Genomic DNA, 19,461 nt, shown 5'->3' with positions numbered 1-19,461 from the left:
ATGGAAGAAAGAAAAGGGGGCGGACCCCGAGGGAGCTGATGGGCAGGCAAGGTGATAAGATGAGGGAGGGAAAAGGGGATGGGGAATGGTGGAGGAGGTGGGGGGGGGGGGGGCCTTTACCAGAAGTTCGAGAAATTGATGTTCATACCATCAGGTTGGAGGCTACCCAGACGGAATATAAAGTGTTGCTCTTCCAATCAGAGTGTGGCCTCATTACGACAGTAGAGGAGGCCATGGATATACATAACAGAATGGGAATGAGAAGAGGAATTAAAATGTGGCCACTGGGAAATCCGTCTTTCTCTGGCTGACAGAGTGCAGGTGCTTGGCAAAGTGGAATCCCAGTTTATGTTGGGTCTCAGCAATATACAGGAGGCCATACCAGGAGCACCAGGTACAGTTGATCACCCGAACAGACTCACAGGTGAAGTGTTGCCTCACCTGGAAGAACTGTTTGGGGCCCTAAGTGGTAATGAGGGAGGAGGTGTAGAGGCAGGTGTAGCACTTGTTCTACATACAAAGTGCCAGGAGAGAGATCAGTGGACAGGAACGAATGGACAATGGAGTCTGGTTGGGTGTGATCCCTGTGGAAAGCATAAAATGGGTTAGATTTCCAGCATCTGCAGATCTTCTCTTGTTTGTGGGAAGTCAAGACAGTGGATGTTGTCTACATGGACTTTTAGCAGTGTCTTTGACAAAGTCCTATATGGGAGTGTGGTCCTGATGGTTCAGTTGTCTGGCATTCAAGATGAGGTAGTAAATTGGATGTCACATTGGCTTAGTGGCCAAAGCCAGAGTGTGGTCATAGATGGTTGTCTCTCTGATTGGAGGCCTGTGACTGGTGGTGTGCTGCAGGAATCAGTGCCAGATCCATTGTTTTTTGTCATTTATATTAAAGATTTGAATGCTGATGTGGTGAATTGGTTCAACAAATTTGTGGATTACACAAAGATTGAGGATATGGTGGTCAGCAGGGAAGGCTATCAAAGCTTGCAGTGGGATCCGGACCAAGTGGAAAAATAGGCTGAGAAATGGCAGATGGAATTTAAAACAGATAAGTGTGAAGTGTTGCAATTTAGAAGGACAAACCAGGGCGGCCTTGCGCTGTGAATAGTAGGGCACTGCAGAATACGGAATACGTGTAAAGGGGGGTTTCTTCTTTTTCTTTGTTACTGCGTATGTTAATCAAAATGGCTTCTTTGTTTTGTTAAAAGTAGGAATGCTTCTTTGTTGCGAGAGAGTGTTGGAACCTTGTTTGGGTTAAAATTTACTGATAACGAGAATTGTATTCCTTTGTAAGCCAATTGGGATTAATGTTGTTCTTTCTTCTGCGTCTGTAAGCTATTGTTGGTGGGCTTTTGGGGAGATCAGCGCGAGGGGGTGAGAGAGAGAGGACGCAATGCTGTAAACTGGGCGAGGAACGGACCCCAAGTGGGGGCCCGAGGCCAGGAGGTACCCCGAGGAGAGGAGACGAGGATAGATGTGCTTGGTTGACCACTTCGGGTGGTCCTGAGCTGCGAGTCGAGGAGTTCGGAGGGGATCGAATGGTGGCCAGAAGACTTCAGTAATTGAACTCAATTTATTCAGGAGACTACCAGATGTAAACATTAACTTTTCAACTGAAGTTGGGTGAATCTAGAGCTAGAGCTCATAGGGTGAATGTGAAAGTTAAAATATTTCGAAGGGGAATTTCTTCACTCAGATGGTATGTGACTGTGGAATGAGCTGCCAACACAAGTGGTGGATGCAGGTCTGATGGCAACGTTGAAGAGAGATTTGGATAAATGGGTGGATGGTAGGGCTATGCTCTAGGTGTAGTTAAAGGGATTAGGCAAATTAACAATTTGGCATGGTCTTGATGGGCTGAAGGGCCAGTTTCCGTGCTGTAGTGTTCTATGACTCTAAGTATTAATCACTGATCTCTAAGACTTGTGACTCTGCAACTGGATGCTCGACTTCCTCATCGGGAGCCTACAGTCAGTATGGATCAATGATGACTCCTCACCATGTCCAACACAGATACACCTCAAGGGTATACGTTTAGCCCACTGCTCTACTCTCTCTACACACATTACTGTGTGGATGGGAACAGCATAAATGTCATCAATTAATTGGCAGATAGCACCCCATTGTTGGTAAAATCCCAGATGGCTATGAGGAGGCATATAGGAGTGAGAGATCAACTTGTTGAATTGTGTTGCAACAACAACTTTGTAGTCAATGTCAGCAAAACCAAGGAATTGGTTGTGGACTTCAGGAAGGGATGTCAAGAAGACACACAACAGTCCTCATTGAGGGGTTAGCGGTAGAAAGGGTGAGCAATTGTATTTTTCTGGATGTCAGGTTTTCTGAGGATCTGCCCCAGGCTCAACAATGGAGAAAATCATAAAGAAGATGTGCCAGCTGCTCTGCGGAGATGTGGTTGCTTGTAAACGTCAGTAGATGTAGGGTTGAGAGCATTCTGACAGGTTGCATTGCAGCCTGGTATGGCGGACCATTGCATCGAATTGCAAGAGGCTGTAGAGTATTGTAAACTCAGCCAGCTCCATCACTGGAGAACCTCTGGCTGTGCCTCAAGATATCGGCATCCGACATTAAAGAGCCTTACCATCAGGAACATGCCCCCTTCTCATCACTACCATCGGGGAAGAAGTACAGGAGCTTGACACATGCAGTTTATGGCAAGGTCTGCACAACATTGCAGACTTCAAAGCTAAATGCAATGGAGTTTCCAACATCAATGCCTCTCTCCCAGATGAGCTAAATATTTTTTTAATTAAATTTAATTATTTTTTGCTCAGCATAACAAAACTTTCAATTTCCAGATACTTACATTTACGTTTTTTCCCCTCACAGATATCAGGTATCAGAACACTTCCATCAAAATATAGATATCACCACAACATCCTATACAAAAGCCCTTATTAGTATTGCAGACAGGTTTACATCTATATACTGCAGAATAGGATGCCATGTTTTATGAAAACAATTTGTTTTTGAGTGTACCATACATGTCAAAAAGTACAAAGAAATGTATTCCATGATTACGCCAACCAAAAAGTTCAGGGGCCTTATCGGATATCGAACAAAGTAAAATGTTCTTCCTTGCACAATAAGTCAGGATATTAAAAGGTTTTTTTCTGATCTGCATTAATAATACGACTTCTGGGTAAGCCTAAGAGAAAAGACGCTGGGTCCAGTTCAAGCTCCATCTTCAGAATCTTTTCCATTTCACCCAGACTATCACTCCAGTATGCCTGAAGTTTGGGACAAGTCCAAAAACTGGGTGAAAGTTCCAGTATTTACATTTAGAACACATTGGAGAAACCCCTTCTTAAATTTCGAGAGACCATCTGGAGTCAGGTGGGCTCTATGCAGAATTTTGAGTTGCAATGCTTCAGTTTTGTTACAAACTGAAATCTTCTTTGCATTATCACAGATGTCTTCCCATGTTTCAGCTGTAATTTCTACTCCCAGCTCTTCCTCCCAGACCCTTCCCAGCTGCTCAGCCTCTCCAGAAGAACATTCCCGCAGGATGCTGTAAAAAGTACTAATGGAGACTTCACCCATAGAACGAAACACCCTCTTTTCTATGTCAGAACGATAGAAATCAGTTAACAATGATTTTTTTTCTGTATATAATCTCTTATCTGAAAGAAGCGAGAAAGATCCTTGTTGAGTATGTTAAATTTCTATACTAATTGATTAAAAGACATCATTAAACAAATCTCCTAGATGGAAAATACCCTTAGAATTCCAAAGTTTAAATCTAGAATCCATTATGCCAGTTATTGGAGTGAAGGGTGATGTTTTCGCTGCGTTGCCTTCAATTTGTCGCACTGCCCTCCAAGCCCTGACTATTAATTGTTATTGGATTGCGACAATATTCCTTAACTAATTTCATCTTATTGAGGAAAAGCAAATTAATAAGAGGGCATTTTGCTTGTGAAGCTTCGATGTCCAGCCAAATTGAGGAGGGGTCCCTGCAAACCCAGTCAACCATATAAGATAAAAAGGAACGTAATTGATATTTTTTGATGTTTGGAAAATCCAGACCCCCTAGACTACTGGGAAGCTGTAACTTAAACATTTTAATACAGGGTCTTTTTTTGTTCCTGATGAAAGAAACAAACCAGCCATTTTTTTTTTTTTAAGTATTTGTTAGGTAAAAATGACTGGAATCATTCGTATTGGGTAGAGCAGACGAGGAAGAATGTTCATTTTGAGCAAGGATATTCGGCCAAGCCAAGAAATGGGTAGTGTGCTCAAGATCCTGTTTGACTTTGTCAAATAACTGTGTAAAGGTAGCTTTGAACAATTGATCCAACGTAGGTGTGATAAATATGCCTAGGTAGACAAAACCTGTCTGCGACCGTTTAAAGGGGAAAACACCCTGAGCGTCAGGTACCAGGTGCAGATTCCCCAGAGGCGTAGCCTCTGATTTAGTAAAGTTGATTGTATAACCTGAAAAGGTGCTAAATGAATTGATGCATTGTATAAGGTGGTGCACTGATATAGCAGGGTTTGATAAGAAAATTAGAACATCATCCGCATACAATGTGATTTTATGTGACTTTAGTCGTATGTCTGGAGCAGATATTTTGGGATCTCGCTGAATACCCTCAGACAATGGCTCGATCGCTAGTGTGAAAAGCAGTGGTGATAAAGGGCAGCCCTGCAGGCTGCCCCCCAGAATACTAAAATTATCCGACCTAATACCATTAGTGTGAATTGTAGCCAAAGGGTTATTATGGCTCCAATGAGTTATTATGGCTCCAATAATTACAGATCGGTGGCATTGACCTCCCACATCATGAAGTCCTTGGAGAGACTTGTTCGAGTGCAGCTTCAGCCTATGGTTAGGCCACACTTAGACCCCCTCCAGTTCGCCTACCAGCCCTGACTAGGAGTTGAGGTTGCCATCGTCTACCTGCTGAACCGTGTCTACGCCCACCTGGACAAGCCGGCGAGCACTGTGAGGGTCATGTTTTTTGACTTCTCCAGTGCGTTCAACACCATCCACCCTGTTCTGCTGGGTGAGAAGCTGACAGTGATGCAGGTGGATGCTTCCCTGGTGTCATGGATTATTGATTACCTGACTGGCAGACCACAGTACGTGCGCTTGCAACACTGCGTGTCAGACAGAGTGGTCAGCAGCACTGGTGCTCCACAGGGGACTGTCCTGTCTCCCTTTCTCTTCACCATCTACACCTCAGACTTCAACTACTGCACAGAGTCTTGCCATCTTCAGAAGTTTTCTGATGACTCTGCCATAGTTGAATGCATCAGCAAGGGAGATGAGGCGGAGTACAGGGCTACGGTGGGAAACTTTGTCACATGGTGTGAGCAGAATCATCTGCAGCTTAATGTGAAAAAGACTAAGGAGCTGGTGGTGGACCTGAGGAGGGCTAAGGCACCAGTGACCCCTGTTTCCATCCAAGAGGTCAGTGTGGACATAGTGGAGGATTACAAATACCTGGGGATACGAATGGACAATAAACTGGACTGGTCAAAGAACACTGAGGCTGTCTACAAGAAGGGTCAGAGCTGTCTCTATTTCCTGAGGAGACTGAGGTCTTTTAACATCTGCCGGATGATGCTGAGGATGTTCTACGAGTCTGTGGTGGCTAGTGCTATCATGTTTGCTGTTGTGTGCTGGGGCAACAGGCTGAGGGTAGCAGACACCAACAGAATCAACAAACTCATTCGTAAGGCCAGTGATGTTGTGGGGGTGGAACTGGACTCTCTGACGGTGGTGTCTGAAAAGAGGATGCTGTCCAAGTTGCATGCCATCTTGGACAATGTCTCCCATCCACTCCATAATGTACTGGTTAGGCACAGGAGTACATTCAGCCAGAGACTCATTCCACCGAGATGCAACACTGAGCGTCATAGGAAGTCATTTCTACCTGTGGCTATCAAACTTTACAACTCCTCCCTCGGAGAGTCAGACACCCTGAGCCAATAGGCTGGTCCTGGACTTATTTCCACTTGGCACAATTAACTTATTATGATTGAATTATTTATGGTTTCATATTGCTATATTTCTACACTATTCTTGGTTGATGCGGCTGTAATGAAACCCAGTTTCCCTCGGGATCAATAAAGTATGTCTGTCTGTATAGAGAACCTTCACCCACTTAATAAAATTATTGCCCAAACCAAATCGTTTTAAAGTGAAAAAAGGATACGGCCGTTCGACACAATCAAAAGCCTTTTTTGCATTTAAGGAAACCACCAAGATGTTCACTGCCTGTTGCAGACATGCCTGAATCACATTAAGTAAACAAGTAATCATTGTTAGATGATCTATGGCCTTTTACAAAACCTGTTTGATCCTCTTTTATGATAAAAGGTAACAGTTTCTAATCGCAATGCTAAGGTTTTAGATAAGATTTTAAAGTCAACATTTAACAGTGAAATGGGCCTGTAGGAGGCACAATCTTCAGGGCTCTTTCCCGTCTTAAGAATTAGGGAGATATTAGCTTCTCTCAATGATGGTGGGAGGAGACCACAATTAAATGCAAGATTGAACATGCTTAGCATAGGCTCTGATAATAACCTGATAAGTTCACTGATAATAGTGAACTCTTTATAGAATTCACTAGTGAGTCCAACAGGATCAGGGACCTTCCCACTTTAGAGCTGTCTCACAGTTTCCTGTATCTCATGTACAGATAACGGAGCATTGAGGAGGGATTTGTGTTCAGAAGAAATGCCTAGGAGATCTAAATTCCTGAAAAAAGGACTCTATCCTAGATTGTCCATCACTACATTGCTCAGATTGATACAGTTTAGAATAAAAATTCTTAAACACAACATTAATCATTTTAGAGTTACTAGTGAGGGCTCCTGTCCCATCCCTAATTGAAGCAATAGTCTGAGAGGCATTTTTCTTTCTAGCTAAATAAGCCAAATACCTACCTGGTTTTTTCACCATGTTCAAACAATTGTTGTTTGTCAAATGTCAATTTTGTTTTGGCTGCTTGTGTAAGTAAAGAGTTTAGTGTATAGTGTAGGGCTGTGATATTCTGTAACTTGGCTGCAGAAGGCTTATTAATATAATCTTTTTCATCTGCCGCAAGCCTCGCTTCCACTAGGCGCTGCTGTTCCGCAGCTTGTCGCTTCTTACTAGCAGAGTAGGAGATAATTAATCCCCTTGCATAGGCCTTAGCGGTTTCCCAGAGCATCGATGGACTACTAGCTGATTTGGAATTAATAGATAGGAAAGTTTTGAATTCGGAAGTAGTCTATAAATATCTTTTAGAATAAAAGGATTCAGCCTCCAATGTCTAGATCGTGCTGAATTATCTTTGGGCTTAATATTTAAATATACTGCTGCATGGTCAGAAATAGTGATATTTCCAATTATTGCAGGATACAACTAAATCCAGGAGCGTTTTGGGGGTTACAAAAAAGTCTATTCTGGTGTAACACTTGTGTGGATTAGTAAAAAATGTGAAGTCTTTGTCTGAGGGATGTAACAACCTCCAGACATCCACAAGTCCCAGTTCTCCACATAAGCCCATGATTTGTTTGGACTGTGAGGAGAGCAATGGGGGAGTACTAGGCACTCTGTCCATCAATAGTTCCATGACCCACCTACAATAATGTTTTGTATTGAAAAGCTTTTAAGTTTGGAAAAAGCATCTATTAGGAATTTGAGAGGATGAGCTGGAGGGCAGTAAACATCGAGAATACCATATTCCTCTCCATATATTGAAGCCGAAACAATCACAAATCTCCCATACTTATCCTTAATGCAGACTACTAACTTAAAAGGTAAGTTCTTCCTAATTAAAATGGCCACCCCCCCACTCCTGGTATTAAAAGATGGAAAACAGACTTGATCAAATCCACTCTCTTGCAGTTTTAGATGTTCTTTATCATTGAAATGTGCCTCCTGCAATACGGCGACATCCACCCTTTCCTTTTTCAGGTTTAATTGGATTTTCTTTCTCTTGATGGGTGAATGACTCCCCTTAATGTTCCAAGTGCACAATTTCAATGTATTACTGGCCATAACCCTTTATAACAATCATGTGACTCCGGAGGAGACGAATCCCAACTTAAGATCAGCTGAGCAGCAATAAGTAAATTAAAAAACACACAAAAACAAAGTGCCAATAGCGCTGAACAAAAGGACTTACCCCACACTTAAAGGGGATATCTGAACCTTCCAGCACCCCATATTCTGCCCCACTGCCAATATGGCATTTAACATAGTCAAAAATGGAAACAGCATAATTTATCAATCCACCGATTTGTTACCGTCATGTTTAAACTCCTTCAGGCTGGAGCAGCACAGCTAATTTAAACAAATAAACTATTAATCAAAACACCATCCTATAAGGTATCTTGCTGTTGAGTAATTAAAAGGTAAAATAAAGCGACCATTGGGCATGTTGTCGTCCATAACCGGGGCTACACAATATACTGTATACATTCTTTAGCCCAACGTGCTCACAAAAGTTTTAGCTTTGCCAGGAGAATCAAATATCTTGGTGGTCCTGTTGTAGGTGATTTTCAGCGCCACTGGGTATAGCATAAAGTACTGGATTCTGGATTCTCTGCCACTTCTTTACCTGGTCAAATTCCTTGCGCTTCCGCCTAATGGCTGCCGAAAAATCTTGAAAAAACGTAAGCCTGGATCCCTCATATATTAAAGCCTGGGCATCTGTCCCGCAGCGTCTCGAAGCCTCCATCACTCTTTGCTTATCTCTGAAATTATGGAACCGCACACGGACAGGTCGAGGGTATTGGCCTGGGCCCAGTTTTGGAGCCAGCGTACGGTGAGCTCTTTCCACTTTAATGTGTCCAGCCTTGGTTTCCAAATCAAGGAAATTAGGCAGCCAGCCCTCAAAAAGACTTTGCTGGCTGGCTGCCTTCTGTACCTTCAGGCAGACCGATGTATGAACAGGTATGTTCTTCCTCCTACCTCTGTTCTCAAGATCATTGATATAGTTAGACAGGCTTTGGACTTGCTTTTCCAGCGCCTGGATGTGGCTTTGGGCTTGATCAGTTACAGTCTCTACCACAGAGACTCGGCCCTCGGTCGTTCTTGTATCAACATTTTTAAGCTCCAATGTGTGGTTCTGGAGTTTTAGAGAGAGTGGAGCCAACTTCTCATCCATCATTTTGGATATGTTCTCCGTAACTTCCTGAATTACTTGACGAAAAGCAGGGTCCAACGTGTTAGCACAGCGAGCAGCAGCTAGCTCCTCAGCCCCGGGCGAGCGCTCTGTGCAGTTCAGCTTGGCTGCCATTTTAGTACCTTTCGATGGCATGGTGTTGAAGCAAAAACACTCATCAATGTTCATGTCCGACCTTCGGGCATTTAAAAACAGTTGTAACGGATCGGTTTATATGCGGAATTATCGGTGTTGCAGGGCTGAGCTCAGCAAAGCAGGCCTTTCACCGTGCTGCCATCGTGAAACCCTGCTAAATCTTTTTTTTGTGCTCGGTTTGACGTTGCCAACACTGAGTCCCTGAGGAGAGCCATTGACGTGGCCTGCAGCTTGGTCATCTCTGAGGCTGAAGTGTTTCCAATGAGTGGACAGTTGCAAGGCTGTGGGACCAGACGGCATCCAGGGTGGGTACTCAGAGTGTGTGCAGCATGACTGGCAGATGTGTTTACAGACATTTTTAATCTCTCCCTCTTGCAGTGTAGAGTGCCTTCCTGCTTCAAAACATCCACCATTCTTCTTGTACCTAAAAAAGTACATGTCTGGATGACTGGCCTGGCGTCCTGTAGCACTCACCTCAATAATAAGCAAATGCTGTTAGAGGCCTGTGAAGGACTACAATTGCAGCCTGCTACCACCCACACTGGATCCCCTACAATTAGCCTACCGACACAACCGATCAACAGATACTGCAATAGCCATAGCTTTGCACCTGTCCTTGCACATCTGGAGAGGAAGGATGCCTTATGTGAGAATAGCATTCAACACTATACTTCCCTCCAGCCTTGACAAGAAGCTCAGAGACCTCGGCCTTCACCTTGTCTTGCGTAGTTGGATCCTGGACTTCATGGCAGATCGTCGGCAGGTGGGAAGAGTGGGATCCCTCACCTTTGCCCCACTGATCCTCAACACAGGAACCCCTGAGGGCTGTGTACTAAGTCCCGTCCTTTACTCTCTGTATACCCATTTCTGTGTCGCCACCCACAGCTCCAATCTGCTAATTAAATTTGCTGACGACACTACACTGATTGGCCAAATCTCAAATAATAATGAGGCAGCCTACATTGAAGTCATTACCCTGACATAGTGGTGTTAAGAAAACACAATGTTGCAAAAACAAAGGAGTTGGTTGTGGACTACAGGAGGAATAGAGACAGGCTAACCCCTATTGACATCAGCATACACATCACCAAGGATCTCACGTGGCTGTACATACCGGCCGTGTGGTAAAAAAGCACAACAGTGCCTCTTTCACCTCAGGCAGTTGAAGAAGTTTTGAGTGGGCCCCCACATCCTAAAGACTTTCTACAGGGGCACAATTGAGAGCAACCTGACTGGCTGCATCACTGCCTGGTATGGGAACTGTACTACCCTCAATCGCAGGACCCTGCAGAGAGTGGTGTGGACAGCCCAGTGCATCTGTAGTTGTGAACTTCCCACAATTCAGGACGTTCACAGAGACAGGTGTGTAAAAAGGGCCCGTAGAATCATTGGGATCCCGAGTCACCCCAACCGCAAACTATTCCAGCTGCTACCATCTGGGAAACAGTACCGCAGGATGAAAACCAGGGCCAACAGACTCCGCGACAGCTTCTTCCACCAGGCCATCAGACTGATTAATTCATGCTGATACCATTGTATTTCTATATTATATTGACTATCCTATTGTACATACTATTTATTATAAATTACTATGATTGCACATTGCATATTTAGACAGATATGACGTAAAGGTTTTTACTCCTCATGAATATAGAGGATGTAAGTAATAAAGCCAATTCAATTAAATTTCTAACCTGTCCATGAAAACTACCTCATTTTTGCACTATATTTATTTTGTAATTTATAGTTTGTTTTTGTCTTTGCACTATACTGCTCCTATAAATCTATTAAATTCATTTCAGTGATAATAAACCTGATGCTGATTCTATACCAGTGGATTTGTTTTATTTTGATAAGGTCCCACTTGGAGGACTGGTATAAAGGGTTAGGAAGGGCAAGTTTACAGACGAGATACTATCACTAAGCAATTGCTTAGTGACAGTAGACAGAGCTTGAACTGAATTTACTTTATTACTTACATCCTTCATATACATGAGGAGTAAAAATCTTTGTTACGTGTCCATCTAAATGTGCAATTATAATAAATAGTATTACGATAGGACAGTCAATATAACGTAGAAATACAGTTGTGTCAGCATGAATTAAGCAGTCTGATGGCCTCGTGGAAGAACCTCTCCTGGAGCCTGTTGGCCCTGTCTGCTATGCTGTGGTACCATTTCCTGGAAGGTAGCAGCTGGAATAAATTATGGTTTGGGTGACTTGGGTCCCCAATGATTCTTCGGGCCCTTTTTCTCACCTGTCTTTGTAAATATCCTGAATAGTAGGAAGTTCACATCTACAGATGCGTTGGGATGTCTGCACCACTCTCTGCAGAATCCTGTAATTGAAGGGAAGTACAGTTCCCATACCAGACAGTGATGCAGCCGGTCTGGATGCTCTCGATTGTCCATACCAACCATCTGAGGTGAAACAGGATGTTCATGATTGTTTTTGTGATTGATTTTTCCAATGTGAGAAAAAATATTAATAGTACCCTACAAAAACTGGTTATTCTTCCTTTAGATCTCAAAAGAATTCTGTCATGCTGTGTGATTTATTTTGCTTACTTCCAAAAATGTTAAATTCTCTATGAATACATTACCTTCCTACAGTTGAAAGTTTCAGTGCTAATTTACATCCTCCTTTAATTTGCAGAAAATCCGACTGATTTGCAGCCAAGGAATGCTCTAGATATAAATTCCAAGGAGTCCATCTTCTTACTCAGGTACTTACCTGGCTGTTGTAGTATCGGACCGTTTCTAATACCAGGATTGGGTTATCAGGTACAAGGTCTCACAAAGAAAACCATTCCAGAACCCGAACCTAGGTATTCTGGATATTCAGTCAGTTGGACAGTGTTCAGCTAAGATGCTGGTATGGGAATATGCTTTCATCAGAATGAAAAGGTCCTATTCGGGAATATGAAACTGCAAATATCATGTTGTAATTTGTTGTGGCTTATTTATATATTTTAAAACATGGAGGGGAACAGAAGCAGATTCAGCTCATGTTTCTCTAATTTGAAACAGTTCTCATCCAAGACCAAGAACTAGCTTGAATGTAAGCCAGAATGACATTGGGACCCAGAATGCTTCATCAAAAAGTGCCTCCATTTCAACAAAGGTACTTTAAAACTTGTCACTTAATTGTTTGTACTAAATTTATAGTTTGTTTTGTATATTTCAATATAAGAGTGCGTGAGGGATAACATGCTATTTGGATTTGGAGAAGATAGTTTAACTAATTGGGCTTTTTAAGAAATATACTTTTATAAAGTTGAGCAGGGTGAGGCATAAAATGTTGAAGGGCACTGGAAGAGTGAGGAAATATTTCTCATGTCATTGCCAGTGTCAATAAAAAGGACTTTGATAAATGGGAAACACATCTATGAAGGTTTAAAATATGGATCTCTCTCCTCAGATCTAACAGATGCTGGATCAATCGTTAATTTTAAATATGAGATGGATAGATTATAGTTAGTGTGGATAATTTTGTAGTGCTGTAAAAATATTTTAAATAGCAATATTGCATTCAATCTTTTAACATCTCTGCCTACTTCAGAGAAAAGTTTTGAACCAGCCCATTGGTTCACATTCCTAATCTGATAGATCGTTGTACAGCACAGCAGAGGAACAGGCCTTTCAGCCCACAGTGTTAGGCTGATCCAATTAAATTAGTAATCAAATGGCCAACATAACTAATCCCCTCAGTATAGCATATCCATATCCTTCCATTTTCCTCACATTTATGTGCTTATCTGAATGTCTTTTAGAAGTCTCTCATGTACCTGCCTCTACCACCACTCCACACAGCACATTCCAGGTCCCCAGTGCTCTCTGTGTAGTTAAAAAACAACTTAACCCCACATCTTCTTTGAAATTATCCCCTCTCTAAAAACGTACCCTCTGGTATTAGACATTTGAACCATGGGAAATAGAAATTGTCTGTCTACGCTATCTGTGTCTCTCATTATCTTATAAACCTCTCCCAGATCACCCCTCAGTTTCTGCTGCTCCACAGAAAACTTCCCATTCCATACAGCTTCCTCTAATCCTGATATACCTTTCCTGCACACTCTCCAAGGCCTCAACATCCTCTCTACAATGGGTCGACCGGAACACTATACAATGCTATAGATGCAGCCTAACTAGAGTTTTATGCAGCTGCATCATAACTTCCTGACTTTTGAACTCAGTGCCTCGATTAATTAAGGCAAGCATGCCACATGACTCCTTCATCATACTATCAACCTGTGAAGTCATCTTCAGGGAGCTATGAACTTGGACCCCAAGATCCCTCTGCTCACTTACTGCCTCTTTATAGTCTACTAATGGATAGTCAACATGGCTTTGTGAAGGGAAGATCTTGCCTCATGAGCTTGATTGAATTTTTTGAAGAGGTAACAAAAGAAATTGATGAGGGTAGGGCAGTGGATGTGGTCTACATGGACTTTAGCAAAGCACTTGACAAGGTCCCTCATGAGAGACTCATCCAGAAAGTCATGAGGCATGGGATAAGTGGAACCTTGGCTGTTTGGATAAAAAATTGGCTTAAAGGAAGAAAGCAGAGGGCAGTTGTGGAAGGAAAGTATTCTGCCTGGAGGTTGGTGACTAGGAGTGCCGCAGGGATCTGTCCTGGGACCCCTGCTATTTGTGATTTTTATGAATGACCTGGATGTAGAGGCGGAGGGATGGGTGAGTAAGTTTGTGGATGACACGAAGATTGGAAGAGTTGTGGATGGAGCTGTAGGTGGTCGAAGGTTACAAGAAGATATAGACAGGCTGCAGAGTTGGGCAGAAAAATGGCAGATGGAGTTCAATCTGGACAAGTGTGAGGTGATGCATTTTGGAAGGACAAACCAGAAGACTGAGTACAGGATTAATGGTCAGTTACTCAAGAGTGTGGATGAACAAAGGGACCTTGGGTTTCAAATCCATACATCCCTCAAGGTCACTGCACAGGTTGATAGGGTAGTTAAGAAGGCCTATGGAATGCTAGGCTTCATTAACAGGGGGATTGAGTTCAAGAGTAGAGAGGTCATGTTAACATATATAACATATAACAATTACAGCACGGAAACAGGCCATCTCAGCCCTTCTAGTCCGTGCCGAATGCTTACTCTCACCTAGTCCCACTGACCCGCACACAGCCCATAACCCTCCATTCCTTTCCTGTCCATATACCTATCCAATTTTACTTTAAATGACAATACTGAACCTGCCTCTACCGCTTCTACTGGAATCTCGTTCCACACAGCTACCACTCTCTGAGTAAAGAAATTCCCCCTCATGTTACCCTCAAACTTTTGCCCCCTAACTTTCAACTCATGTCCTCTTGTTTGAATCTCCCCTACTCTCAATGGTAAAAGCCTATCCACGTCAACTCTATCTATGCCCCTCATAATTTTAAATACCTCTATCAAGTCCCCCCTCAACCTTCTACGCTCCAAAGAATAAAGACCTAACTTGTTCAATCTTTCCCTGTAACTTAGGTGCTGAAACTCAGGTTACATTCTAGTAAATCTCCTCTGTACTCTCTCTATTTTGTTGACATGTTTCCTATCATTCGGTGACCAGAACTGTACACAATACTCCAAATTCAGCCTTACCAATGCCTTGTACAATTTTAACATTACATCCCAACTCCTATACTCAATGTTCTGATTTATAAAGGCCAACATACCAAAAGCTTTCTTCACCACCCTATCCGCATGAGATTCCACCTTCAGGGAACTATGCACCATTATTCCTAGATCACTCTGTTCTACTGCATTCTTCAATGCCCTACCATTTACCATGTATGTCCTATTCTGATTTGTCCTACCAAAATGTAGCACCTCACACTTATCAGCATTAAACTCCATCTGCCATCGTTCAGCCCATTCTTCTAACTGGCCTAAATCTCTCTGCAAGCTTTGAAAACCTACTTCATTATCCACAACGCCACCTACCTTAGTATCATCTGCATACTTACTAATCCAATTTACCACCCCATCATCCAGATCATTAATGTATATGACAAACAACATTGGACCCAGTACAGATCCCTGAGGCACACCACTAGTCACCGGCCTCCAACCTGACGAACAGTTACCCACCACTACTCTCTGGCATCTCCCATCCAGCCACTGTTGAATCCATTTTACTACTTCAATATTAATAACTAACGATTGAACCTTCTAACCTTCCTTGTGGAACCTTGTCAAAGGCCTTACTGAAGTCCATATAGATAACATCCACTGCTTTACCCTCGTCAACTTTCCTCATAACCTCTTCAAAAAATTCAATAAGATTTGTCAAACATGACCTTCCACGCACAAGTTCATGTTGACTGTTCCTAATCAGACCCTGTCTATCCAGATAATTATATCAGATTCAGATTCAGTTTATTGTCATTTGAAACCACAAATGCAATGCAGTTAAAAAATGAGACAACGTTCCTCCAGAATGATACCACAAAAGCATATGACAAAACAGACTACACCAGGAAATCCACATAACGTTTGGCAATCCCCAATCCAGAGTCCGGAGAGGCTGCTGCGTATTAATATCGCGCTACCGTCTTAGTGCGTTCCCCAGAAAGGAGCTCCAAATCCACCAGACAAAAACAAGACCAAAAACTAAAGCTACAAGACCTGCACAAAACCACATAATTACAACATCTAGTTACAACAGTGCAAACAATAGCATAATTGATAAAAAAAAACAGACCATGGACACAGTAAAAATAGTCCAAAGATGTTAAAAGACTATAAGTTCAAAAGAAATCACCACACAGTTTCCACAAGTCCCCAGGATCCCGACAGACTCGCCATCCCACGCCGGCGGCAGAAGGGAATACCCCCACAATGAACTTCCACGGCGCTGCCTGACTCAGCCTTGCAGACGCAGCACACACCGAAAGCGACCTGACCGCAGCGGACTCCGAGTCTGTCGAACCTCCGAGTCGACTACCATCCCGTCCAGCAGAGCTTCTCTGAGCACTATCCTCTGCCGAGCATATTAAGACAGCCCTGCCAACGGCCATTGGCAATGCGACTCCGAGGACTGGGGACCTGTTTTTCCCAGCAGAGTCCCGGACCTCACAGCAGCAGCAGCAACGAAGAAGGTCTTACTGGAGATTTCCCGATGTTCCTCTGTGCTCCCACATCCGTTTTCAATCGATTATGATTGCGCACAGCATCCCACTTCACAAATAACAGATAATCAGCTCCGGAGTGGCCGCTGCAAGCTGCGTCGCACCGCCATCTTGGATCAGAGCATCCCCCATCTTGGATCAAAGGATCCCATATATACCATCTCTAAGAATACTGTCCATTAATTTACCCACCACTGACGTCAAACTGACAGCTTGACTGTTATTATAATATATTATCAAACTATAATTGCTAGCTTTACTCTTAGAACCCTTTTCAAACAATGGAACAACATGAGCAATACGCCAATCCTCCGGCACCATCCCCGTTTCTAATGACATTTGAAATATTTCTGTCAGAGCCCCTGCTATTTCTATACTGACTTCCCTCTAGGTCCTAGGGAATATCCTGTCAGGATCTGGAGATTTATCCACTTTCATATTCCTTAAAAGTGCCAGTACTTCCTCCACTTTAATCGTCATAGTTTCCATAACTTCCCTACTTGTTTCCCTTACCTTACACAATTCAATATACTTCTCCTTAGTGAATACTGAAGAAAAGAAATTGTTCAAAATCTCCCCCATCTCTTTTGGCTCCACACATGGCTGTTCACTCTGATTCTCTAAGGGACCAATTTTATCCCTCACTATCCTTTTGCTATTAATATAACTGTAGAAACCCTTTGGATTTATTTTCACCTTACTTGCCGAAGCAACCTCGTATCTTCTTTTAGCTTTTCTAATTTCATTCTTAAGATTTTTCTTACATTCTTTATATTCCTCGAGCACCTCATTTACTCCATGCTGCCTATATTTATTGTAGATATCTCTCTTTTTTCCTAACCAAGTTTCCAATATCTCTTGAAAACCATGGCTCTCTCAAGCTTTTAACCTTTCCTTTCAACCTAACAGGAACATAAAGATTCTGTATCCTCAAAATTTCACCTTTAAATGACCTCCATTTCTCTATTACATCCTTCCCATAAAACAAATTGTCCCAATCCACTCCTTCCAAATCCTTTCGCATCTCCTCAAAGTTAGCCTTTCTCTAATCAAAAATCTCAACCCTGGGTCCAGTCCTATCCTTCTCCATAATTATATTGAAACTAATGGCATTGTGATCACTGGACCTGAAGTGCTCCCCAACACATACCTCTGTCACCTGACCGATCTCATTCTCTAACAGGAGATCCAACACTGCCCCTTCTGTAGTTGGTAGCTCTATGTATTGCTGCAAAAAACTACCCTGCACACATTTTACAAACTCCAAACCATCCATCCCTTTTACAGTATGGGCTTCCCAGTCTATGTGTGGAAAATTAAAATCTCCCACAATCACAACCCTGTGCTTACTACAAATCTGCTATCTCCTTGCAAATTTGCTCCTCCAATTCTCGTTCTCCATTAGGTGGTCGATAATACACTCCTATAAGTGTTACTACACCTTTCCCATTCCTCAATTCCACCCAAATAGATAGATAGATAGATAGATAGATACTTTATTCATCCCCATGGGGAAATTCAACTTTTTTCCAATGTCCCATACACTTGTAGCAAAACTAATTACATACAGTACTTAACTCAGTAAAAAATATGATATGCATCTAAATCACTATCTCAAAAAGCATTAATAATAGCTTTTAAAAAGTTCTTAAGTCCTGGTGGTAGAATTGTAAAGCCTAATGGCATTGGGGAGTATTGACCTCTTCATCCTGTCTGAGGAGCATTGCATCGATAGTAACCTGTCGCTGAAACTGCTTCTCTGTCTCTGGATGGTGCTATGTAGAGGATGTTCAGAGTTTTCCATAATTGACCGTAGCCTACTCAGCGCCCTTCGCTCAGCTACCGTTGTTAAACTCTCCAGTACTTTGCCCACGACAGAGCCCGCCTTCCTTACCAGCTTATTAAGACGTGAGGCGTCCCTCTTCTTAGTGCTTCCTCCCCAACACGCCACCACAAAGAAGAGGGCGCTCTCCACAACTGACCTATAGAACATCTTCAGCATCTCACTACAGACATTGAATGACGCCAACCTTCTTAGGAAGTACAGTCGACTCTGTGCCTTCCTGCACAAGGCATCTGTGTTGGCAGTCCAGTCTAGCTTCTCGTCTAACTGTACTCCCAGATACTTGTAGGTCTTAACCTGCTCCACACATTCTCCATTAATGATCACTGGCTCCATATGAGGCCTAGATCTCCTAAAGTCCACCACCATCTCCTTGGTCTTGGTGATATTGAGACGCAGGTAGTTTGAGTTGCACCATATCACAAAGTCCTGTATCAGTTTCCTATACTCCTCCTCCTGTCCATTCCTGACACACCCCACTATGGCCGTGTCATCAGCGAACTTCTGCACATGGCAGGACTCCGAGTTATATTGGAAGTCTGATGTGTACAGGGTGAACAGGACCGGAGAGAGTACGGTTCCCTGCGGCGCTCCTGTGCTGCTGACCACCGTGTCAGACCTACAGTCTCCCAACCGCACATACTGAGGTCTATCTGTCAAGTAGTCCACTATCCAATCCACCATGTGACGAGCCCTCTAATCTATCCTGCCAGAGCACTGCTGTAATATTTTCTCTGACACAACCACCATCAGTTCTCCTTTGTCTATCAAAGAATTCCAGCAGATTTGTTAAGCAAGATTTTTCCCCCTTCAGGAATCTGTGCTGACTATGGTCTCCAAGTATCCCCAAACCCCATCCTTAACCATCAACTCCAACACCTTCCGAACCACTGAGGTTATACTAACTGGCCTATAATTTTCTTTCTTCTGTCTCTCTCCCTTCTTGATGAGTGGAGAGAAATTTACAATTTTCCAGTCCTCTGGAACCATGCCAGGATCCATTGATTCTTGAAAGATCATTACTAATGCTTCCGCAGTCTCTTCAGCCATCTGTTTCAGAACCCTGGGGTGTAGACTATGCCATCCAAGTAACTTATCTATCTGCAGATCTTTGAGTTTCCCAAGCACCTTCTCCTGAGTAATGGCAACTTGACACAGTTTTGGCCCATGACACTCTTGATTGTCCAACAACTG

General features: G+C 42.9%; 1 protein-coding gene across 4 annotated transcripts in view; it reads left to right on the top strand.

Moving 5' to 3' along the window:
- The window catches only part of ulk4 (unc-51 like kinase 4), a 730,951-nt gene that overhangs the window by 73,370 nt on the left and 638,120 nt on the right, over window positions 1-19,461 (top strand). For all 4 annotated transcript variants that reach the window (XM_073072965.1, XM_073072962.1, XM_073072961.1 and 1 more), the window contains 2 exons: window positions 11,943-12,012; window positions 12,317-12,410. In XM_073072965.1, coding sequence (XP_072929066.1) covers window positions 11,943-12,012; window positions 12,317-12,410 — 164 coding nt within the window. The remainder of the gene's footprint in view (window positions 1-11,942; window positions 12,013-12,316; window positions 12,411-19,461) is intronic.

Source organism: Hemitrygon akajei, chromosome 20 (assembly GCF_048418815.1).
Source record: "Hemitrygon akajei chromosome 20, sHemAka1.3, whole genome shotgun sequence".
Lineage (NCBI taxonomy): Eukaryota > Metazoa > Chordata > Chondrichthyes > Myliobatiformes > Dasyatidae > Hemitrygon > Hemitrygon akajei.
This window is presented reverse-complemented; position numbering and strand designations above follow the sequence as displayed.